The sequence below is a fragment of the Apis dorsata genome, unplaced genomic scaffold (genome assembly GCF_000469605.1).
Source record: "Apis dorsata unplaced genomic scaffold, Apis dorsata 1.3 scaffold_444, whole genome shotgun sequence".
Lineage (NCBI taxonomy): Eukaryota > Metazoa > Arthropoda > Insecta > Hymenoptera > Apidae > Apis > Apis dorsata.
Genome location: NW_006263692.1, coordinates 148,299 through 167,344, shown reverse-complemented (window position 1 = coordinate 167,344; position 19,046 = coordinate 148,299). Strand labels below are relative to the sequence as shown.

General features: G+C 22.7%; 1 protein-coding gene and 3 long non-coding RNA genes across 6 annotated transcripts in view; 3 read left to right on the top strand and 1 right to left on the bottom strand.

Moving 5' to 3' along the window:
• Positions 1-19,046, bottom strand: part of LOC102675284 — a 34,817-nt gene that overhangs the window by 11,602 nt on the left and 4,169 nt on the right. For all 3 annotated transcript variants that reach the window (XR_004151069.1, XM_006619831.2, XM_006619830.2), the window contains exon 2: positions 4,506-4,629. Coding sequence is in view for 2 of the 3 variants with exons in the window: in XM_006619831.2 (XP_006619894.1) it covers positions 4,506-4,629 (124 nt within the window). In the remaining variant the exon portion in view is untranslated. The remainder of the gene's footprint in view (positions 1-4,505; positions 4,630-19,046) is intronic.
• On the top strand, positions 3,347-7,341 carry LOC116186124. The gene is made up of 3 exons (XR_004151070.1): positions 3,347-3,609; positions 6,662-7,034; positions 7,105-7,341. It is a non-coding gene; the product is annotated as an uncharacterized LOC116186124 (long non-coding RNA).
• Positions 15,975-17,090, top strand: LOC116186126. The gene is made up of 2 exons (XR_004151072.1): positions 15,975-16,502; positions 16,845-17,090. It is a non-coding gene; the product is annotated as an uncharacterized LOC116186126 (long non-coding RNA).
• The window catches only part of LOC116186125, a 2,577-nt gene continuing 1,139 nt past the window's right edge, over positions 17,609-19,046 (top strand). The window contains exon 1 of the long non-coding RNA XR_004151071.1: positions 17,609-18,258. This is a non-coding gene — a long non-coding RNA (uncharacterized LOC116186125). The remainder of the gene's footprint in view (positions 18,259-19,046) is intronic.

Below are 19,046 nucleotides of genomic sequence, written 5' to 3'. Positions count from 1 at the left end.
TAAATAAAATATATAATACATATATATACAATTATATATATAATAATAAATAATATTTAAAATAAATATTAAATAATTTTTAAGTAAAATTTTTTTAAATAAATAATTTTAAATAGGATTAACAAATAATAAAATTAAAAACAAATATAAAATAATATATAACAAAATTATAAATTCATTATCCAGCTATTATATATTTAGATATTATAAAATCTATATTTTTTTAAATTTATCTGAAGTACATCAAAAAAATATTGATAATTTCAATATATCTACTAAAAACATGGCTGCTTTGTACTGTATATCGATATTTTCGAAAGATCGATATATTATTGTCATCATTATATACGATCACGTACGCTAAATAAATCAAATACGATACCGGAAATAGAACGCCGGAAATGGAAGCAAACGGTATGTCTACAAACCGATAAGGAACTGGCGGTCGAAGAACGGTACAAGACGGTTACACGTAATGTATCGATCGTTTCGATTGTTTTCCGCTCAAATGACGGGAACAACATCCACCGTTGTTCTCATTCCCCGAGAATTTCTCAGTATACTTTCTATTGTCTGTCATTTCATTCCTCGATTCACTGGTTATAGTAATGCTCGTTATCGTTTCGAACAAACAATAAAAATAGCATTTTGAATAAAGGTCTGCCGAAAGTCCTTTGATTCATCAAGGATTGAGCGATTGAAGCACTCTTACTTTGAAAAATATAGGTTATGTTATTCGTGAAACATGAAACTTCCGTATAAACTGGAATTAACTCCGTTATACTGCGATATACAGTTTAGAAATGCTTACATTTCTCATCGTGAGAAAATGCGAATCTTTTTGAATAATGAACTCATAGAATATTCAGGTTTCAACTGGACGAAAGAATGAGTGAATGTATCGTGTTGATAGACAAAGTGAATTAACAGTAGCTTAGTTATATATTCCAACATTATATTTCTTCGTTATTCACTACAAATTATATATAGTAGATTGGTTAATTATATATTAATTATATGTTTATAGAATTTTAAATTTAAATTGAAAAATTTTATTAATATATTTAGAATATAAATATAGTTTGATTTATCTTTATTTTTAAGATGTATAAGGTTAAGTGATATAAACAAAGAAATTATTCAAAATAGATATATTTTGTCATCATTCTGAACAAATTTTTCTTATATATATAATTATTATTTGATCTTAATTTTTGAAACATAAAAATATATTTGATATTATATATTGTATTTTTAAAATTTGAAATAGATTTATTTAGATTAAGATAGATTAGGATTACATTAGGATAAATTTAGATTAGATTTAAATTATTTTGATTGAATATATATTATTTTCTCTTTTTTGGCCCTCCAGTAAGTAATTTAATTTAGATTAAATTTAGTATTTAATTTTGGATTGAAATTTAAGTAAAATTAATTAGATTAAACAAAAATTTTTAATAAAATTAAAAATGAAGAAAAGAATTAAATAAGAATAAGATATAAAATATTGATTGTATATTATTCATGTAATTCAAGAAATATTTGGATTTGATTATGATAGATATGAATATATAACTATAAATAATAAAGTGCAAGCCGGTAATAAGTGCCAGGTGCGGCACGTTGATTCAATCATGAGTACACGTGGCTCGCATATTATTTGTCATTGTTTCAAGGCTCTTAGAGCATGATAAATTTTCGTATTATATTTATATATTTGTATGACTGTATTATAACTGTAATATTTATGTATAATCATAATTATATCTTAATAATTCTATTCGACATTCTTAAAATAAATCTTAAGTTTTTAATCTTTTGATAATAAAATTGCAAAGAATCCGAAACAAATAATTCCGAAAATCTTTATAATAATATTAATATATAAAAAAATCATAATTATTCTTTAAATTATTAAGTTATTAAGTTATAAATTAAGTATTTTCAACTTAACATTATTTATATTTATATTAAATATATTTATACTAAATATGAATAATATCTTGAAAGCTGCAGTATTTGTAATATTTTATCGATCTTATGCGAAGAAAAGAAAAATGATCATTTATTTGTATAATAAAAACAATAATCCTAATTGCGTGAAAATTGGGAAATACGATTTTTTATTGTAAAATTGATGCACTTGGCTCCCTTTTACGAACCTGGTTTCTTTATTATGCAAATGAACTTTCCATTTGTCGAACTCGTGCGATCGATTCTATTGTATGAGAATTTCACATCGAATGGAAGGGAAATTATTATGTGAATTTAAAATTTTAAACAAATTTTCAAATTACTTTGTAATTGTTAAAATTTTTTTCTTAAATCTTTTTTTTTTTATTTTTCTTAATATTGAGTTTTTTCTAATTTTTGATAAATTCAATTTTATCATTATTATAGAAATTGTTATTATAGAAAATTATATTATTATATGAAATTAAAAAATTTCGATTACATCTAAATATATTGCATATTTGCAAACGCTAGATAATTTATGAAATTATTTTCTATGTGAAATTTTATTTAATTTGTATTATTCACAGCAAATTCAACAATTTTATAATAATTCAAAATTAAATAAAATAATATGAATTTTGCCAACTATTTAAATATTTTAAATATATAACTTTTTAAATATATATGCATAAATTCATATGTACAAAATCTTGATAAAATTATTTATTTAAGTAGCAAATTAATATTTTTAATTATTCACGATTTGATATAATAAAAAATTAAAATGTATCGAATTTGAATTTTTTTGTATTTATTTAATTTCAACAATAATTACAAAGAAATCTTGGTATTATCTTAAGAAAATAAAAATTCAAAAATTCTTTGAAAAATAAAAAAAAACTCAATTTTTATATTATGATATAATAAGAGTCAAAATTAAACTAGACTCTAATGCCTCTCTCATGTCTTAAATCGATTATTCAAAGGAAAATAGATTACCTCTGATTGCTTTTTGTACAAATTTCTTCTATTTATAAAAAATGATGTGATTATTATACTTTCCAGAGCATGAAGGCGAGTGAACAAAACCTCACATAATTTTCAATTCTAGAATTATACTACATTATTTTCTTTCATATTTTTATTAACATTTATTAGAAAAAATTATAATATTAGAAAAAAATCGTGGGTCAATATTGATTAAATGAAATAGACATTCGAAAGAAACATTTGTGAGCTATCACGTTTATGCCAATAATTTCACGATTTCCTTTCTCCTCGAATTGCGTGCAACCTGCCCATTATAAACTCTTAACCTATTACGTGGGATCGGATAACCTGCGACATTATAGTATAGAATATTGTAGAAAGTCTTCTAAAGGCCGCCATCTGTTTTAAGAACCAGTAACTTATGAGAAATTCATCATGGCTGTTTTCATTTGATATTGTTTCTTCAAAAATCAAGAATAGCTTTTTGTTCATTGATTAACTAAATTGAAATGTTCAAGAAATATTCTGTGAGAATTTGTGATATTCAGTGAGATCGTAATAAATCGTTGATATTTAATTTGTCATTCATTGCTCGTTAAACGGTACTTAACTTTTGAAAGTGAAATGCAAAACGAAAAACAAATTACTATGAAGAATTAAGTAAGTTTATAGTCTTCAAAATTTTATAGTTCTTTTTATATCAAAAATACCTATTTTCAAATAATAGTAATAGATGCAAGTAGAATGCTTTCATTTGAATCTAAAAATTAGTAACAACTTATCATTTAAACAATTCATTTATACTTATGCGGATGCATTTCAATAACGATTTATTTTATTCTTTTACTATGCTATCATTTTTCATCATATATATTACCAAAAATGAATTTGAATTGTACTATAAATATAAGTATATTCTATAAAATCGATTTAAGACGTAATTGCAAAAGATTCGTTTCTATCATTGAAAAGAAGAATCTAAAGAATTTAAATTATATAATTTAAATTAAAATATATTTTATATTTATATTAAACTGAATCAGAATTATTAATCAATATAAAATTTTACAAAATAATTTTAACTTTTTTTTTTAATGTTGAAATTATTGTTTATATGATGTGTAGAAGTTGATATCGTAGAAGAATATTTCAATCTGTCATCGTTAAATATTTAATTCTTTGTCATTTTTCCTATAAATGAAAAAATTAAAAATTTCTTGAAATATAAATCTCAAATCTTTATTGCTATTTAGATGAAACCTCTACTATTAGCAAAAAAAGAAAGAATTATATTTTTTTGATATAAAAAAAGATTTTATTTTCTAGATATATGATGAATTTTAATTAAAAAATCCTTTAAAAAAAAAATAGGGATTGTTGAATCAATCATAGATTTCAGATAATATTTCTTTAATATACAATATAATATATTGTCTATAATATAGAATATAATATGGAATTAGAAAAGAATTTAAAATTAATATAGAATTAGGATCAAAAGAAATATATCGAAAGAAATAAGAATTTACATTAAGAAAGTTCGATGATGAACTTACCAGTCGGTGGTCTTTCTTTGGGATAGCATATCCTGAAGAGACCCTGTGTTCTTGTATAGTAATAGTATTTTGTATTCATTTGCTCCACTAAATGGTTCTGTTCAGCATGCTTGGCTGCATATTGCTGCAATAAAACAATTTATTTGAATGATTCATATTATCTATCGATCTTTTCTTTGCATTTACGAGCATCTAATAATTAACTCGAATATTTCAATCTATTGTCACCAAATGTTTTATTTCTTATAGATGTTCTCTTCATCGTTTTTATCTGTTTCTTTAAATATAAATCTCAAGTACTTGCATGAAAAATTTTAAAAAATTAAGAAAAAAAATTGAGATTAATCATGTATCAAACAATAGAATCATAAATAAATTTTCGATAATATTGTCATTCGAAGAATTTAATACATATTTTGATATCATTTGATAATTATTAAAAATATATTTTCAGTAATTTTCCTAATTATTAGTGAAAGAATAGTAATTATTTCTGTAAAACTAAAAATCAATAAAAATTCTATGTATTTCTATGTTTTTCTTTCTATTTTATTTATTTATTTTTTTTTTGAATTGTAATATTATTTTTTAAAAATTGTACAAATAAGTTAGGTTAGGTTAAATTAGATATAAATCTTTATTTTTATTTTTTTGAATACATATCTTTATCATTTTTATTTTACCTATATTGATAATGTATATAAATTTAAAATAAAAAAAAATCAAATTAGAAATTATAATACATAAAACTGATAATTTTTAATATGATTATTTTTATCAGGAATATATAAAAACACAAAAATATAAAAACAATCATCAAGGATCTTTTAAGGACTTGAATTGGAAAAACTATAAATAGGATTCCATCTTGAGGATCAGGATGAAGGAAAATGATTGAATAGTTAGTGAAAACGATAACGAAGGAACAAGGAAATATTGTTCAATTGAAGTGAACGGTCGATGGTTCGCAATGCAAATTAGAAATGAGTCGTAGTCGCTTTATGGAAATATTATGATCGTTAGAAAGTAAGAAAGCAAGGATTGCGATTCCCCCATGAATTCAAAGTCTTTTGATACGGCTGGAAAAAGGCCGGTCGAATAAATTACAGGAAATTATTCGTGAAACCACTGTTTTCCAACTTCGGATGAATTTATCGTTGGTAATCAACTTTTTCATCAATCAAAACTTAGATAAAATAATAATTAGAAATGAAAGATTATCCGGTAAAAAGTACGATTAAAGGTATATTATAATTTGGGAATTTTTATGAAATGTAATCGACTTAACATATGCTATCAAGAAATCCAATTAACATTAAAATGGATATATTTTACAATATGTTTTTGCTTTTATTGCCTATAAAATTATTTCAATATTTTATATATTTAATATAAGTTATTATTCATTATTTTATATTGAATAGATTAAAATTTCTAAAACTGATAAAACTAAATAGATTTATAAATAATATTTAAAAAAATACTTAATATAAATACTAAATAATATCTAAAAAAATAATTTAGATAAAAATCATAATATTAATATCTATCTTATTCGATAATAATAAATTTAACCTAACTAATGTTAATTGAAAAAAGAAAATTTAAAAAAATTTTAACTTTCATATGATCGTAACTATATTTAGAAAACATACAGTCAGTTGGCGATCTTATATAAATGAAATATGAAATCAAATCCTTATAATTTTTAAAATTGATAATATACAGCAATACTGGTCAAACTTGAAATATATAAATGATAAATTTATATCCGTGAAGTAGTAACTTGAAGTTGTACAACTTCAATTACTTGAATTTAATTAATGTAAGACTTAAAGGTTAGATAATAAATATTTTTTAATATTAATTTTGAAACGATTATTTTTATCATTTATTGGCAGCAAAACAACTTACAAAATTTAAATTAATCTTTTTTTTCTTTGAAAAATTCATTCTATTCGCGTATCCAAATAAAAATTTAATCCAAAAAATGGAATTGACCAATTTGTCTTCTGAGAAATTCATTTGAAATACATTACAGATTTAAATTTTGAATTAAATTTTCAATAAAATTTTGAATTAGATTTTTATTTCACGAGGAAATAAAATTATTTAAAAGAAATTTATATTAAATAAAAGATTAAAAACTATTTTAGAAAATTCTCTAATCCGATATTCCTTGCCTTACTCAACTATCACACAGAATGGATTTTCATCGGAAGTTACGTGTGCCAGGCGAGGTTGAACAAAGTCCCTTAGAGGAAATTGCGGAAGGAAATGAAATCGCAACCGGTTGTTACAAATTTTTAGTTGCAGTCATATATCTTGACCGTTTCCTGAAGAAACGGAGCACTGTTATCCTAGAACGAGGCTCATAGAGAGCGCGTTTACTCAACCGTGTCAGCTCAAGTTCCGGACTTTCTTGCGATCGAGGATGCGCCACGCATACCGCCCTCGAAATTAAATGTAATTTTAGATCTTATGACAACCTATTGAACAAGAGAATCGTTCTTCTGCATCGTCGAGCAAGTATGAAAATTTTACATTTCTAGATATAAAAATGAATTTTTAATTTATTTTTATTTTTTTTTATTTTTAGTTTTGGTACTCTATTTATGGCCTCTATTCATATTTATGACTATTTTTACAATCTTTTAAAGCGGATTTTTAATCTATCAAATCTTATCAAATTTTCCAAGAAAATAATAATAATAATAATTTCAGTCATTAAAAGATAAGTTACTATAATTTTCACTTTTTTTTTTTAATATTGAACATAATATCATTTAAGAAAAACATAAGAGAAAATAAAATAATGTGATAGAAAGATCGAAAAAATGATATTATAAAAAATTAAAAAATATTATGTGCATCATGAATATGTATATTGTTTTTATAATATGTATTATATTTTTTTCATATCAAAGGTATTCTTATATAATGAATGTGATTATTTGTTCCGTTCATCAATGCTTTATCATCAATCGTTAAGCAACGTGCTAATTATTCGCGATTGTTATTTAGAAAATTACCAATATAAAGGAACTAGGACAACGATGTTGCTTAAATTTACCGTAAATAACTAATATGAACGTCATACTAAGTGTACTATATATCTTTTAAAGACCTCTTTTTGTCTTCTGTTATAATAATTCCAAAAATTTCAATTTCGTACACTCATATTATATATATATATACTATATATATAAAATACAAGAAATCAACGATAATTTTTTAATATTATTTTCATATAATATATAATGTTTATACGTATAATAGTAGATTATCATTGCAAATTCGAATTCATATATATTCAAACTTCTTTAATTGCATTTAGTTTTATTTTTTAATTATTAATAATTAAAAAATATCTCTAGATACAAATTAAACTTAATTTAACTTAATCAATCTATACAAAATAATAAAAATAAAAAATTATATTAAAATTTTTAGCAAGTCTTGCATTTTAGAAAGTATATATATATCGATAATTTTCTGATATAAAATCTTGTAGAAAGTGCAATAAGCCGTATGAATTTGTACGGAAAATCTTTCGAATTCTATGAATCTCACAAAACCAGAAAATGCGTAAAATGTTCAAGATATATATACTTTTTTCATGATATAATAAATGGATTTAGGTTTGATTTTCATGCATATCTCTAATAATTCTTTTATTTTTTCTTTCTTAAAATAATTATCGAACTATTTTCATCTATTAAAATTGTTTTCTATTTGAGATCTCTTCAGATATATTAAAACAACAATTTTAAATTGATAGTGATTACAATATATTCAATTATCTGAATTTTTTTGTATTATTGTATTTATTGTATTTCTTTTATTGTAATTTTTCAACAAAAATTAAATCAATTTACTGATTTTATAGAAAAATTTTTATTTATTTATCATTAATGATTTATTTCTATCGAAATTTATTGTTTAATATCTTATTATTAATTTATTCAATTTTATTATTCGATCTTTTTTTAATTCTATTGTTTTGTTTATTATTTGTATAAACTTTTGATATTTATTATAAAAAATTAGAAGCATCTAAAAATTTAAGAGACTAAGAAAATTGAAAAAATATTTTTAACTTCATTTTTTATTTATTAATAATTATTTTTTATTTTATTTAACAATTAAACTCTAAATTATATGAATGAATATAATGATTGAATGATTTCAAACCAAAATAAAAGATAAGATTAATATAATTATTAATATCATCAAAACGAAATTTATCTTGACCAAATTCAGAAATTAATTTTTCCTGAAAATAATATTTCCTAATATTCGTGATTCAAACTAATTACAAGAAATTGCGATTATCGAGAATTTAGATTCTTAATCGTTTCTAGAAACTACAATGAAGTTGTGATTCTCAAAATAGAAATTTCGCAACCCATAATACTATTCCATCATAAATCAATAATCAAATTTTAAATACTCTCGATTCCTGAGTTGCGAGATCTTTCTAACCTTGAAAATACCCAAATTTTACATAACAACTTTTCTATGAAATGCACGATAAATGTAATGTGTTTTCATTCGAAATTTTCTTTTTATCTTTTTTTTTTAAATTCTCATAAATTTGGTTTCATGATGTTTTTTTCTTTATATATTTGTTAAACTGATTCTTATACATCTGATTATGAATTCTTTCTTGTGATATATATATATAGATATAATTATATAGAAATTGAATTTTAAATAATTAGAAAATGGCACAATCTGTTTATCAATAATGAATATATATGATGATTATATTACTTTCTTTTTTGTGCTCAATTTTATATTCACTTAAATAGATTACATTGAAATTGTTTGATAAATTTGTTTACTATGTTTCTCACAAATTGAAATTATATAAAATTATCAAATTCGATTTACTGTTTTATAAATTATTTTATCATCACATAATAAAAACACTATGAAAGAAGAAAAAAGTCAGTCGCGGATAAAACCAATTTTGAAGAAAACTAAAAACTTTGTGTAGATCAGTCGATAAGTAAGTTATCTCCTTCAATTAACATTTGTTCTGAAAAAAATATATATATATATATACTAGATAGTTGCACAAATATATTATTTATGATTTTGTATTTTGATGTTTGGAATCAATTGCATCAATCAATTGTTCAGATATATTTTTATGTAATTTTCATATATTTTCTCGAAAGAAGAAGGATATGATTGCGAATCATTTTATATAATTAATTATATAATATCATATATATATTTTATAATATGAAATTAAAATAGTATTGAGAAATTGGATGCAAATTCTTTGAAGACAAAAAATAGTTTCTAATTACCACAAATGTTTATTTATTTTTATTTTTTTTAAAGAATGAATTAACTTAATTATCTTAATATGTTATCTATTGATATATAAATTATTGTTTATAATAAATGTCTTTATTGGTCCTTATTAAGATCAATTTATAGAAATAATATTCAAATTTCATGATATAGAAATTAAGAATGAATTAATAATGAAAATAATATTTTTTTATGGAATCAATAAACCAGTAATTAAAATTATTTGCTCTAAAATTTAACAACAATATCTAGATTAGATTTAGGTTTAGATTAGATTAGATTTTTTAAAACATTTGAATTAGAATTATATACAATCTATTGATATATATATATATTATTTTTAAGAATCTAAGAATTCTCTCACTGAAAATTTTTGAATAGTAGGCAATGATCCAAGTTTCCGTAATAATTAGTCAGCAGGTGAAACATGCTTACTCCATCTAATAGTTCATAAAAAGAGACAAAGAATCGTACATGCGTGTAAGGTACACGTGAATCAACGGAACGTATAACGGACGCACGGTCTTTAATCGTTTGTCACGTGCGTGAAAAAGAAAAAGAAAGAGTCTGGAGGCCCATCGAGGCCTGTCCAGGTCGTTCCAATCTGCTTTCACATCGTTGTTTCGCCACTGCCGTTCGCCTCGAGCGCGGGAACATCGTCGAGCCTCGGCGATTTCTTTGACATAGAAAGGAAAACGCGAGCCCATCGTTCAATGGGAATCCGCTAGGCGTTAGACGATACGATAATTTCTAACCTCACCATGAGCCAATTGTCGTTATATTATAAACCGTTCAAGTTCTGAATCCCCACTCTGACTATCCTGCGGCAATTAAATAGAGTGTACTCTTTTTTTCTTTTTTTTTTTTCTTTTTTTGTAGAGAAATTTAGTATCGCGATGAAAGTGTTAATTAGCTATGATTTTACTTTTCTTTTTGGGAGAAGGTACAGAGAATTAAGGATATTTCGTGACAATGGGGATTGTAAAGAATAGAGAAGTTTGCAAGCATGATTGATTAGAGAGACTTGACTGATTGTTTATGGTAATTAGTCTTTGTGCGTAGAAAGTGAAATAAAGATTGAGGTCTAGGCTGCATACATGAATCTTTTACGAGGAATATATCAAAAGTTTCTTATCGATTTCAATGAAGTTCTATATCTATAGTAAAGTTAACTATATAATATAAACATAAATATCTGAAAAATCAATTATTAGAAAAATTTATTTATCACTTAGAAGTAACAAATGAATATTATCGATATCTATTTATTTATAATAATTGATTACTAACAAGTTTTAATTATAAATAATGTTTTAATAAAATAGTAATGTCAGCATTTCAGCATAAGTAATAAATATGTATATTACATGATATAGCGATGAAAAACGTTTTAAATATATGTTAATTTTAATAAGCGATTTTATTTCTATTATACTTCAATATATATTTTATATATTCTTGTAATATCAATATCATAATGTAATATCAATAATAAATTAATATAATTAATTATATCAGAAAAGATATAATTTAACAAAAATTAATCCAATTTAAATCATTTATTTTTTCATAAAAATCTCAACAATTTAGTTACTACTATTTTTATATAAGTAAAATTTTCTTTATTGTATGGTCATATTTTTTCTTACAGCATTTTTTTAAATTTATCTCGTTTCGTCATATTTATTTTTTTTCCTTCTTTTTGGAAGATCATAGAATTTAAATTCTATGATCTATGATAATTACTGAATAATTAAAAAAAAAATTAAGTTGTGTAAATTTAATCCAACAAATTTTAGTGAAATTTAATATTATTATTGCAAAATATTACGATCTATAAATGAAAATTTTTCTAGAAATATAAAATTTGATAAATCTTAAAAGAAAAACTTAAAATATTTTCAAACAAGAAAAACTAAAATTATTATTCAGTTTTTAAAATTAATTGTTATTAAAATTGAATAACGTTCAGTTTTTATTTTTCAAGAATAATTCAAATTTTGCTTTTTCAATATGGTTTTGCAATTTTGCAATGTTAGTTCAATGTAACACATTGGCAACCGGAAATGCAACATATTAAGTTTAATTGTATAATTGTGAAGCAACTTATATACCAGTGTCGCAGTTAAAGTGACAAGTATTCATGGCGTTCGCCAACGTTACAACAACCTTGCAAATGATAAAGTGCGAAATATGCTAGTGACACTAGCGTAGGTGACATAACCTCTTCGCGTTAACGCGTGGGATGGCAATGGTTGATGGAAATTTTCTAATAAAAATCATTCCAGATACGATCTCGATAAATCAATAAATGTTTTATTCCTAAAAAAAAAATGTATCTTTGTTGAAATTAATAAAAAAAAATATAAATGATACATAATAGAATTCTACGATTATCGAAGGCATTATTAGTTTAATATTTATATCACATTAACGAGTTCTATTATTATATATATTTTTTTGACATGGATTGATATTTTATTTTATATATGTAAATATCAAAAATATTTTACAATTATTTTTTATTAACGAATTAACGAAATTACTAGAAAATAAATGTTCCAAAATTTAATTTCTTTTAACTTAAGATATATATTTCAAAAGCAAAAATGAGTACAATATTCTTTTTTTTTTTTACAGATTTAATGCATGCTTTTATCACAGTGAATTAATAAAAAATCGTATCGTGGTTCATCGAGGAAATGCATTTTTAAATAACATTTCAGTTTTGTAAATAAATAATTTTTTTTCTAATTTTTCAACTTTTTATTATAACTTATAACTTTTCAATTTTTTATTATATAATGAATCAGCAATTGAGTTTTTACGTAAATAAATATAACTTGCTTCTATTACGCAACAAAACAAAATTATATAATATATTGTTTTACATACTCTATGAAATAAAATTGAAAAAAGAATAGATTTTGTTCTATTATTAATTATAAATGAATTTAAATTTTTTTAATTTTACATTATATATTAATATATAATATACTTATTAAAAATACAATATCAATTACATAATTTGTCTTATAAATTAAAAAACTATAGATCTATAACTTTAAACTAAACTTACTTTAAAATAAAAAATTTCAAATATTTTAATTTTATACTGATATGATATGAAAGAAATATGATTTTATGAAAAATTTACAATTCAAGTGATTTTAGGTTTATATATTTATCTCAGTTATCTCAGTTCCTGTAGTTTCCCTCGAGTTTCGAACAATTCATCCAGTTGAGCATTCGGAACATAAAACGAAAGATTCCGTTATTTCAAGCAATATAATTCCGTGCACTGACAGCAGAACGTAAGGGATGTAATTTCTCAGCAGTTTTTAGCATTCCTTTCGCGTAATCACCTGTTATGTGCGTTGAAAATCACATAACCGGAAACGTCTGTAATTTTCCTATGAAATTTTAATTTCTTCGTGATCTCATATCGTTCACTCTCAACACTAATTATTTTTTCTTATGAATAATTAAAAAATTGAAAACAAATTATTGACAGTTTTATTCCATGAGAGATTCAAAAAAACTCCTTATAAACTTCATATTTTAAATGTTATTATGTATAATGCAAATTTGTTAATTATAAAATGCTAAAAAAAGAAGATATAGAGGAAATTTATTCAAATATCTATTTTGTAAGATGTCAGAAGTTCCAAAAATTTTGATAATAAAACTATAATTATTTTCTATATTGCTTATTCAATTTCAATTTTATTTAAATTTTATTTAAACATTTACACTGTTAAAGAATTAATATTTTATAAAACATTTCAATTTTTTATCAAAGTATGTATATATTAATATAGGAATAAAAAAAAAGAAGGTCAATCAAATGATAATATAATGCATCGTATATGTCGAGTGCAAGGACGCATCGTTTGTATTATCGTTTCCTTTGTAACTTGCACCCTGAATCGATCTTCCGGTTATGTCATAATTTCTTCAATGGAACCTCAATTATACTTTATGACCACTATTCCACTGTTCACTCATCGACATAATAAACACATGCATTCGGACAAATTATGCAAGTTGCAATCGTAAATACTTGTGCAACAAATAATTTTTCTATCGTTAACCTATTTCTTGATTCACCTCGATGAGTACAATCATTATTAGTTCTGAAGGCAATGGACATTGACAGTTGACTTTGTCATTTAATTTGTGAAAGCTTAGCTATGTCAATTATATAATTTACAAGCGAAAATATTTTTCAATATTTCATAACCTATATCTTCTCTAATATAAGTATTTAATTTTAAAATTTCTTTCATTTATAATTGAAAAATTTAAATTTAAACAACTTTCATATCAATTTTTGTCTTTGTCTTTTTCAAAAAAACATCTGTAATTTAAAAGAATATTCATTGCAATTTGTTGTGATATTGATAAATTGATATTGATTATTAAAAATTATATAATAAATATACTATAAATATATTATCAAAAAATTTATAACATTATAAATATATTATTATAAAATTACCTATATTTAATTAAATTATAAAATTGTGTGGATTTTATTAAAATTCAATTAGAGGTTATTTTGTTACGTTATTTTGCTACCTATTAATTTCTTTGTTATTCAATCTAATAAATAAAAAATTTTATTGATCAACGAAATAATTTTTAAAAGAAATATTCAACAATAAAACAGAAAATTTGTCAGAATAAATGAATTCACTTCACGAAATGTGAATTCAGCAAGTGATTATGAAATTCTTTCCACTGTTCGCGATTTTTGATTACCCAATGAAGCTCGACTGTATATAACATAACATAGCCCGAATTCTCACGGTTGTCGTATTTATAAACCGGAATTGTGTCGTATCATCTTCAAACAATGATGTATTGATTTTATAAACATTAGCCCATGCACTGAATTAAAAAATATATAGATGATATATGAAAGTAATAATCATTCGAAAGATTATTTAATAGGTTATACTGTACAATAGAAGCAAAGTGAAGATTAAACAAGAGGGCACTTTGATAGGTGTAAATTTTCTAATTGTTCATTGAAAGTTTTAAAATTGATCGTGAATAAAAATATTCCTTACATTTTTTCTTATTCTTGCTGTTCAGAAGTGGAACTGAATACAAAAAATATTTATATATATGGATCTATTATTTATAAAATTTGCAATTTGATTTAGTTATAGTTTGAGGTTGAAAATACAATTTATGTTTAAATATTCGTCAAATGTTAGGTTAATGTTTATAAAATCAATACATAGATTAAAATGGTCAAAATATAAGCAATATCTATTGAAAAATTTATTGAAAAATCATAGGACATTTATATTTAATTCAAAAATCAAGATATAAAAGAAGTTATGTTATAATGAAAAAGATATACTAAAAATATACTTAAAAAAACATATTAAATTAAAATATTCAATTTTCATCGATTAATGAAATTTTATTATGAATAATTTTATTTTACAAAAGTGTAGAATAATGTGATTTGAATTTGAATATTCGGAGAAGAATTTTAATGAATAATATAAAAGTAAAGTAAAAAATAGATAAGAGATTTCAGGATAAAATCTCGAGTAAATCTTCTTATATTTTTCGTTCCTATAGTATCTTGTTTGAACAATCAGTAGGGATAAGCAGTTTGCGCAACAATGAAAGTACGTCGTAGAGAAGTGAAGGTTTATTGTTGAAAACGACATTCCGATCGTTCCCGCAATAGCTCTGGTATTCTTGTAATGTATAATCGTTTAAATATTAAATGATCGCTTAAAATTAGTTAAAAAGTTTAAAATGCAGATATATATATATATATATGAAACTTTCAAAGTTTTAGTTTTACATTGAACAATTCAGTTTTAAAAAAAACTTTTTGAAACTTTCTTCTGAAACTGACTTCAGAATCATTGAAAGTAACTTTTTTATTGTTTTTCATCTTTTATATCAAAATATACAAGATATATTCAAATTTTTTTTAATAATCCAAACTTCATTCAAGATTTTTAGTGATTTCGATTCTTTTTGCCTTTTGATTTTTTATTAGAAATAGTATCTTTAATCTTATTTTATTTTACATTACATTAGATTATTTTTGAATGTTTTATTGGTATACATTAATTCATTAATTATTAATTTATAGATCTTAATAGATCAAATGAAGTAATCGGTTAATGTATATTGTATTAACAGATTCAACAAATGATTTTGAATTGATTGCATCATTGAAATACTGATTTCATAAGAATTGAAGAACATCAATATGCTTTTTCTTTTTTGCTGAGGTCAGATAATTTCGTAAGAATAAAATTCGTGTCACAATGAGGTGTATGTTAAGTAAGAAATCAACTAAGAAATCAATGATTGAATAATAAAGAATAATAAAGAATAAATGCATTTATGATTTAACGATTAATCACGAATTAATATTTATAGATAAACGATTTGAATAATTTTTTGAAGAGAAAGAAAAAAAGAAGAAATGAGAACTAAGAAACAATTCTCAATAAGCCAAAGTAGAGACTTACAAGCATGATGTTCGATTAAGTTCGAGTTAGACACTAGCGGTCTAGTCACGCTACGATCACGACTTGGTCGCAGAAGTTTCAAACATTATTCAATGCTCTGAAGTGTGACTGTGACATATGAATGTTGATGAATACTAGACCATCGAAAAACAAGGTTTATTCTCATGATTCAAGGTTTTTAAACTCAGACGTGTGAATTCTGTGCTATTCCTTTGTTTTATTTCAGATGTTTATATTTCCTGGCAATTTTGATATCTTAATATCTTGAATATTTTCTTTTAATTTTATTCACAAATTCTAGTTTCTACATTATTGTATTATTTCTTCTCTCGCTTTGTGTGTTCTATTATATAATTCAAATAATAATTTTAAAATAAGGGATTTGACATTAATCTTAATCTTAACTTAATTGATTTCAGAAAATATAAAATGTATATTAAATTTAATGTACATAATATGTTATAGAGAGTCACGTACTTAGTTGGCTTTGTTTCAGAAATGAAAACAAGTATGATCTGTTTTCTATGTAACACGTGCAAGTATTATATACAATGGTTTCCGGTTAAAACAAGTCGATAACAGAAACCGATATAAAAAAAACAAACACATCTTCTGCAAAATATTACCAGAAATTAATCTTTGAACTCAATCATTTTCTGTTCACAAAAGAAACAATACTATTTTTTAATTATTTGTATAAAACAAAAAGTAATTAAATATCAAGTATGTTTTTTATTATAAATTTATAATGAACTAATATAGTAAAAGTTTTTACAGAAGTATATGAAACTTATATTTTTCTTTCTTTTTCAATAAATACAATTTAAATATAAAATATTATAATATTATATATTATTAGAAATATAATATATTTAGAAGTAATAATAGTACAATAAAAATAATACTATGTTCAAATTATCTATTTCAGTATATCATTTAAATCATTTAATATCAAATTATTAATTTTAATTCATTATAAAATTACATTTTTAAATTTTATAATTTTGAATATTAATTTTTATAATTTGTCAATGAACTGAAAATCAATCATTATAATCAATGTTTTCTTTTTGATTTTCATTTCTATTAGTATTTGTAAAACTAATTTTTTTGCTATATTGTAAGTTGCAAAACTACTATAAGTATTATTCCTAACAAACATTTTAATGAAAATTAAATGGAAAATTACATTTTTAATAACAAAAAATATAAAAATATAAAAAATGAAGTTACTTTTTTATTGTTTTAATCATTTAAAATTGAAATAAATATATGCAATAAACATTAATTCATTTTTTAAAGCAATCACATCAATCAATATCCATTTCTCCATATTCAATATTAATTTGCTTTCTCGTTTCACAATATCATAAACAGAAGAAAAAACAGTATCTTTCTTATTTCCAAAGCTCAATTTCATCAAACAACCATGTTAAGTCTTACCAAATCGGTTTCAACTAAGGATTAACTGATGAAAGAAGTATACAGGTATCGAGAAAGGGAAATGAGCACAAAGGTCAACGGGATTCCTATGCCAAATAAGTTCTGGGGAAAAGAAGCATTCCATATGGCGGTATAATTTGTTGATTGTGGAAATTATGCATTATTCCCATTTGATATTGCACGATCAGAAAGCTGTAATCATTTTTTATACTATACGAGTGGAGATGGTACAAATAGCATAACTGTATGTACGGATCCTCTGCTTGGGAGTGATGGGGGAGAGCAAGCCGACATTTTTATTCTAATGCGTGCTCACCGGCTGCGTTCACCAAGGTAAACGCGCTCGGAACGCTGGTGAAAATAACAGAGCTCGGTACGTCATATGCCTCTCTATCGACTACACTACTGATATTACCGTGTGGAAATTGCAACAATACAAGAGACCAATATATATAATGAATTTATAAGTAAGCCTAGCAAATGGATATTTAAAAAATAATTAATAATTTTCTTAAATTTATTTTCAAATAATTTATTTTAACGTAATTTTAATTGATATAAAATTTTAGTAGAGAAACTATTTTTGATATATATATATATATAGTGAATAATATATATAAATGATTAAATGTTATTTTCTATTTTTCAAATATTTTGTTTTAGCATAATTTTTGTAATAAATTCTTAAAACCCATGAAAAAATTTCTATATATTATTTTTTTGAAATCTTATTTTTCATTTTACACATTACAATGTAATACCAATAATGAAAGATATATATTTATACAAGGACATTACATTTTATATATATACAAAATAACGTTAATATTCAAAGTTTAAAAAATTAACTATGATATAAAAATTAATTGTGATATTTAAAATATCAAATATAATATAAATTTAAATTATTAAGAACGAAATTTTTATTTTACTTTTATTTGCAATCTCACTTATGTAATATCTTTTAATAAGAATTATTAAGAAAAAGATAATAATAAAAGATAAAGGATATAATATACTAAATAATATATTTTAATTTAGAAGATTTTCAAAGATACAAAGATATAAAGATATATAATCTATATTACTTTTCTTAGATTTTTTTCAATATCTATATGTTCACAATTTCATCTATATATCTTCTAGATAATTAAAATTATTATTAATTGATTGATTATTAAAATTATTATTTAAAACAATATTGCAATTAAAAGATGCTATAAAATTTAATTGCCTATTTTTATTTAACAATTAT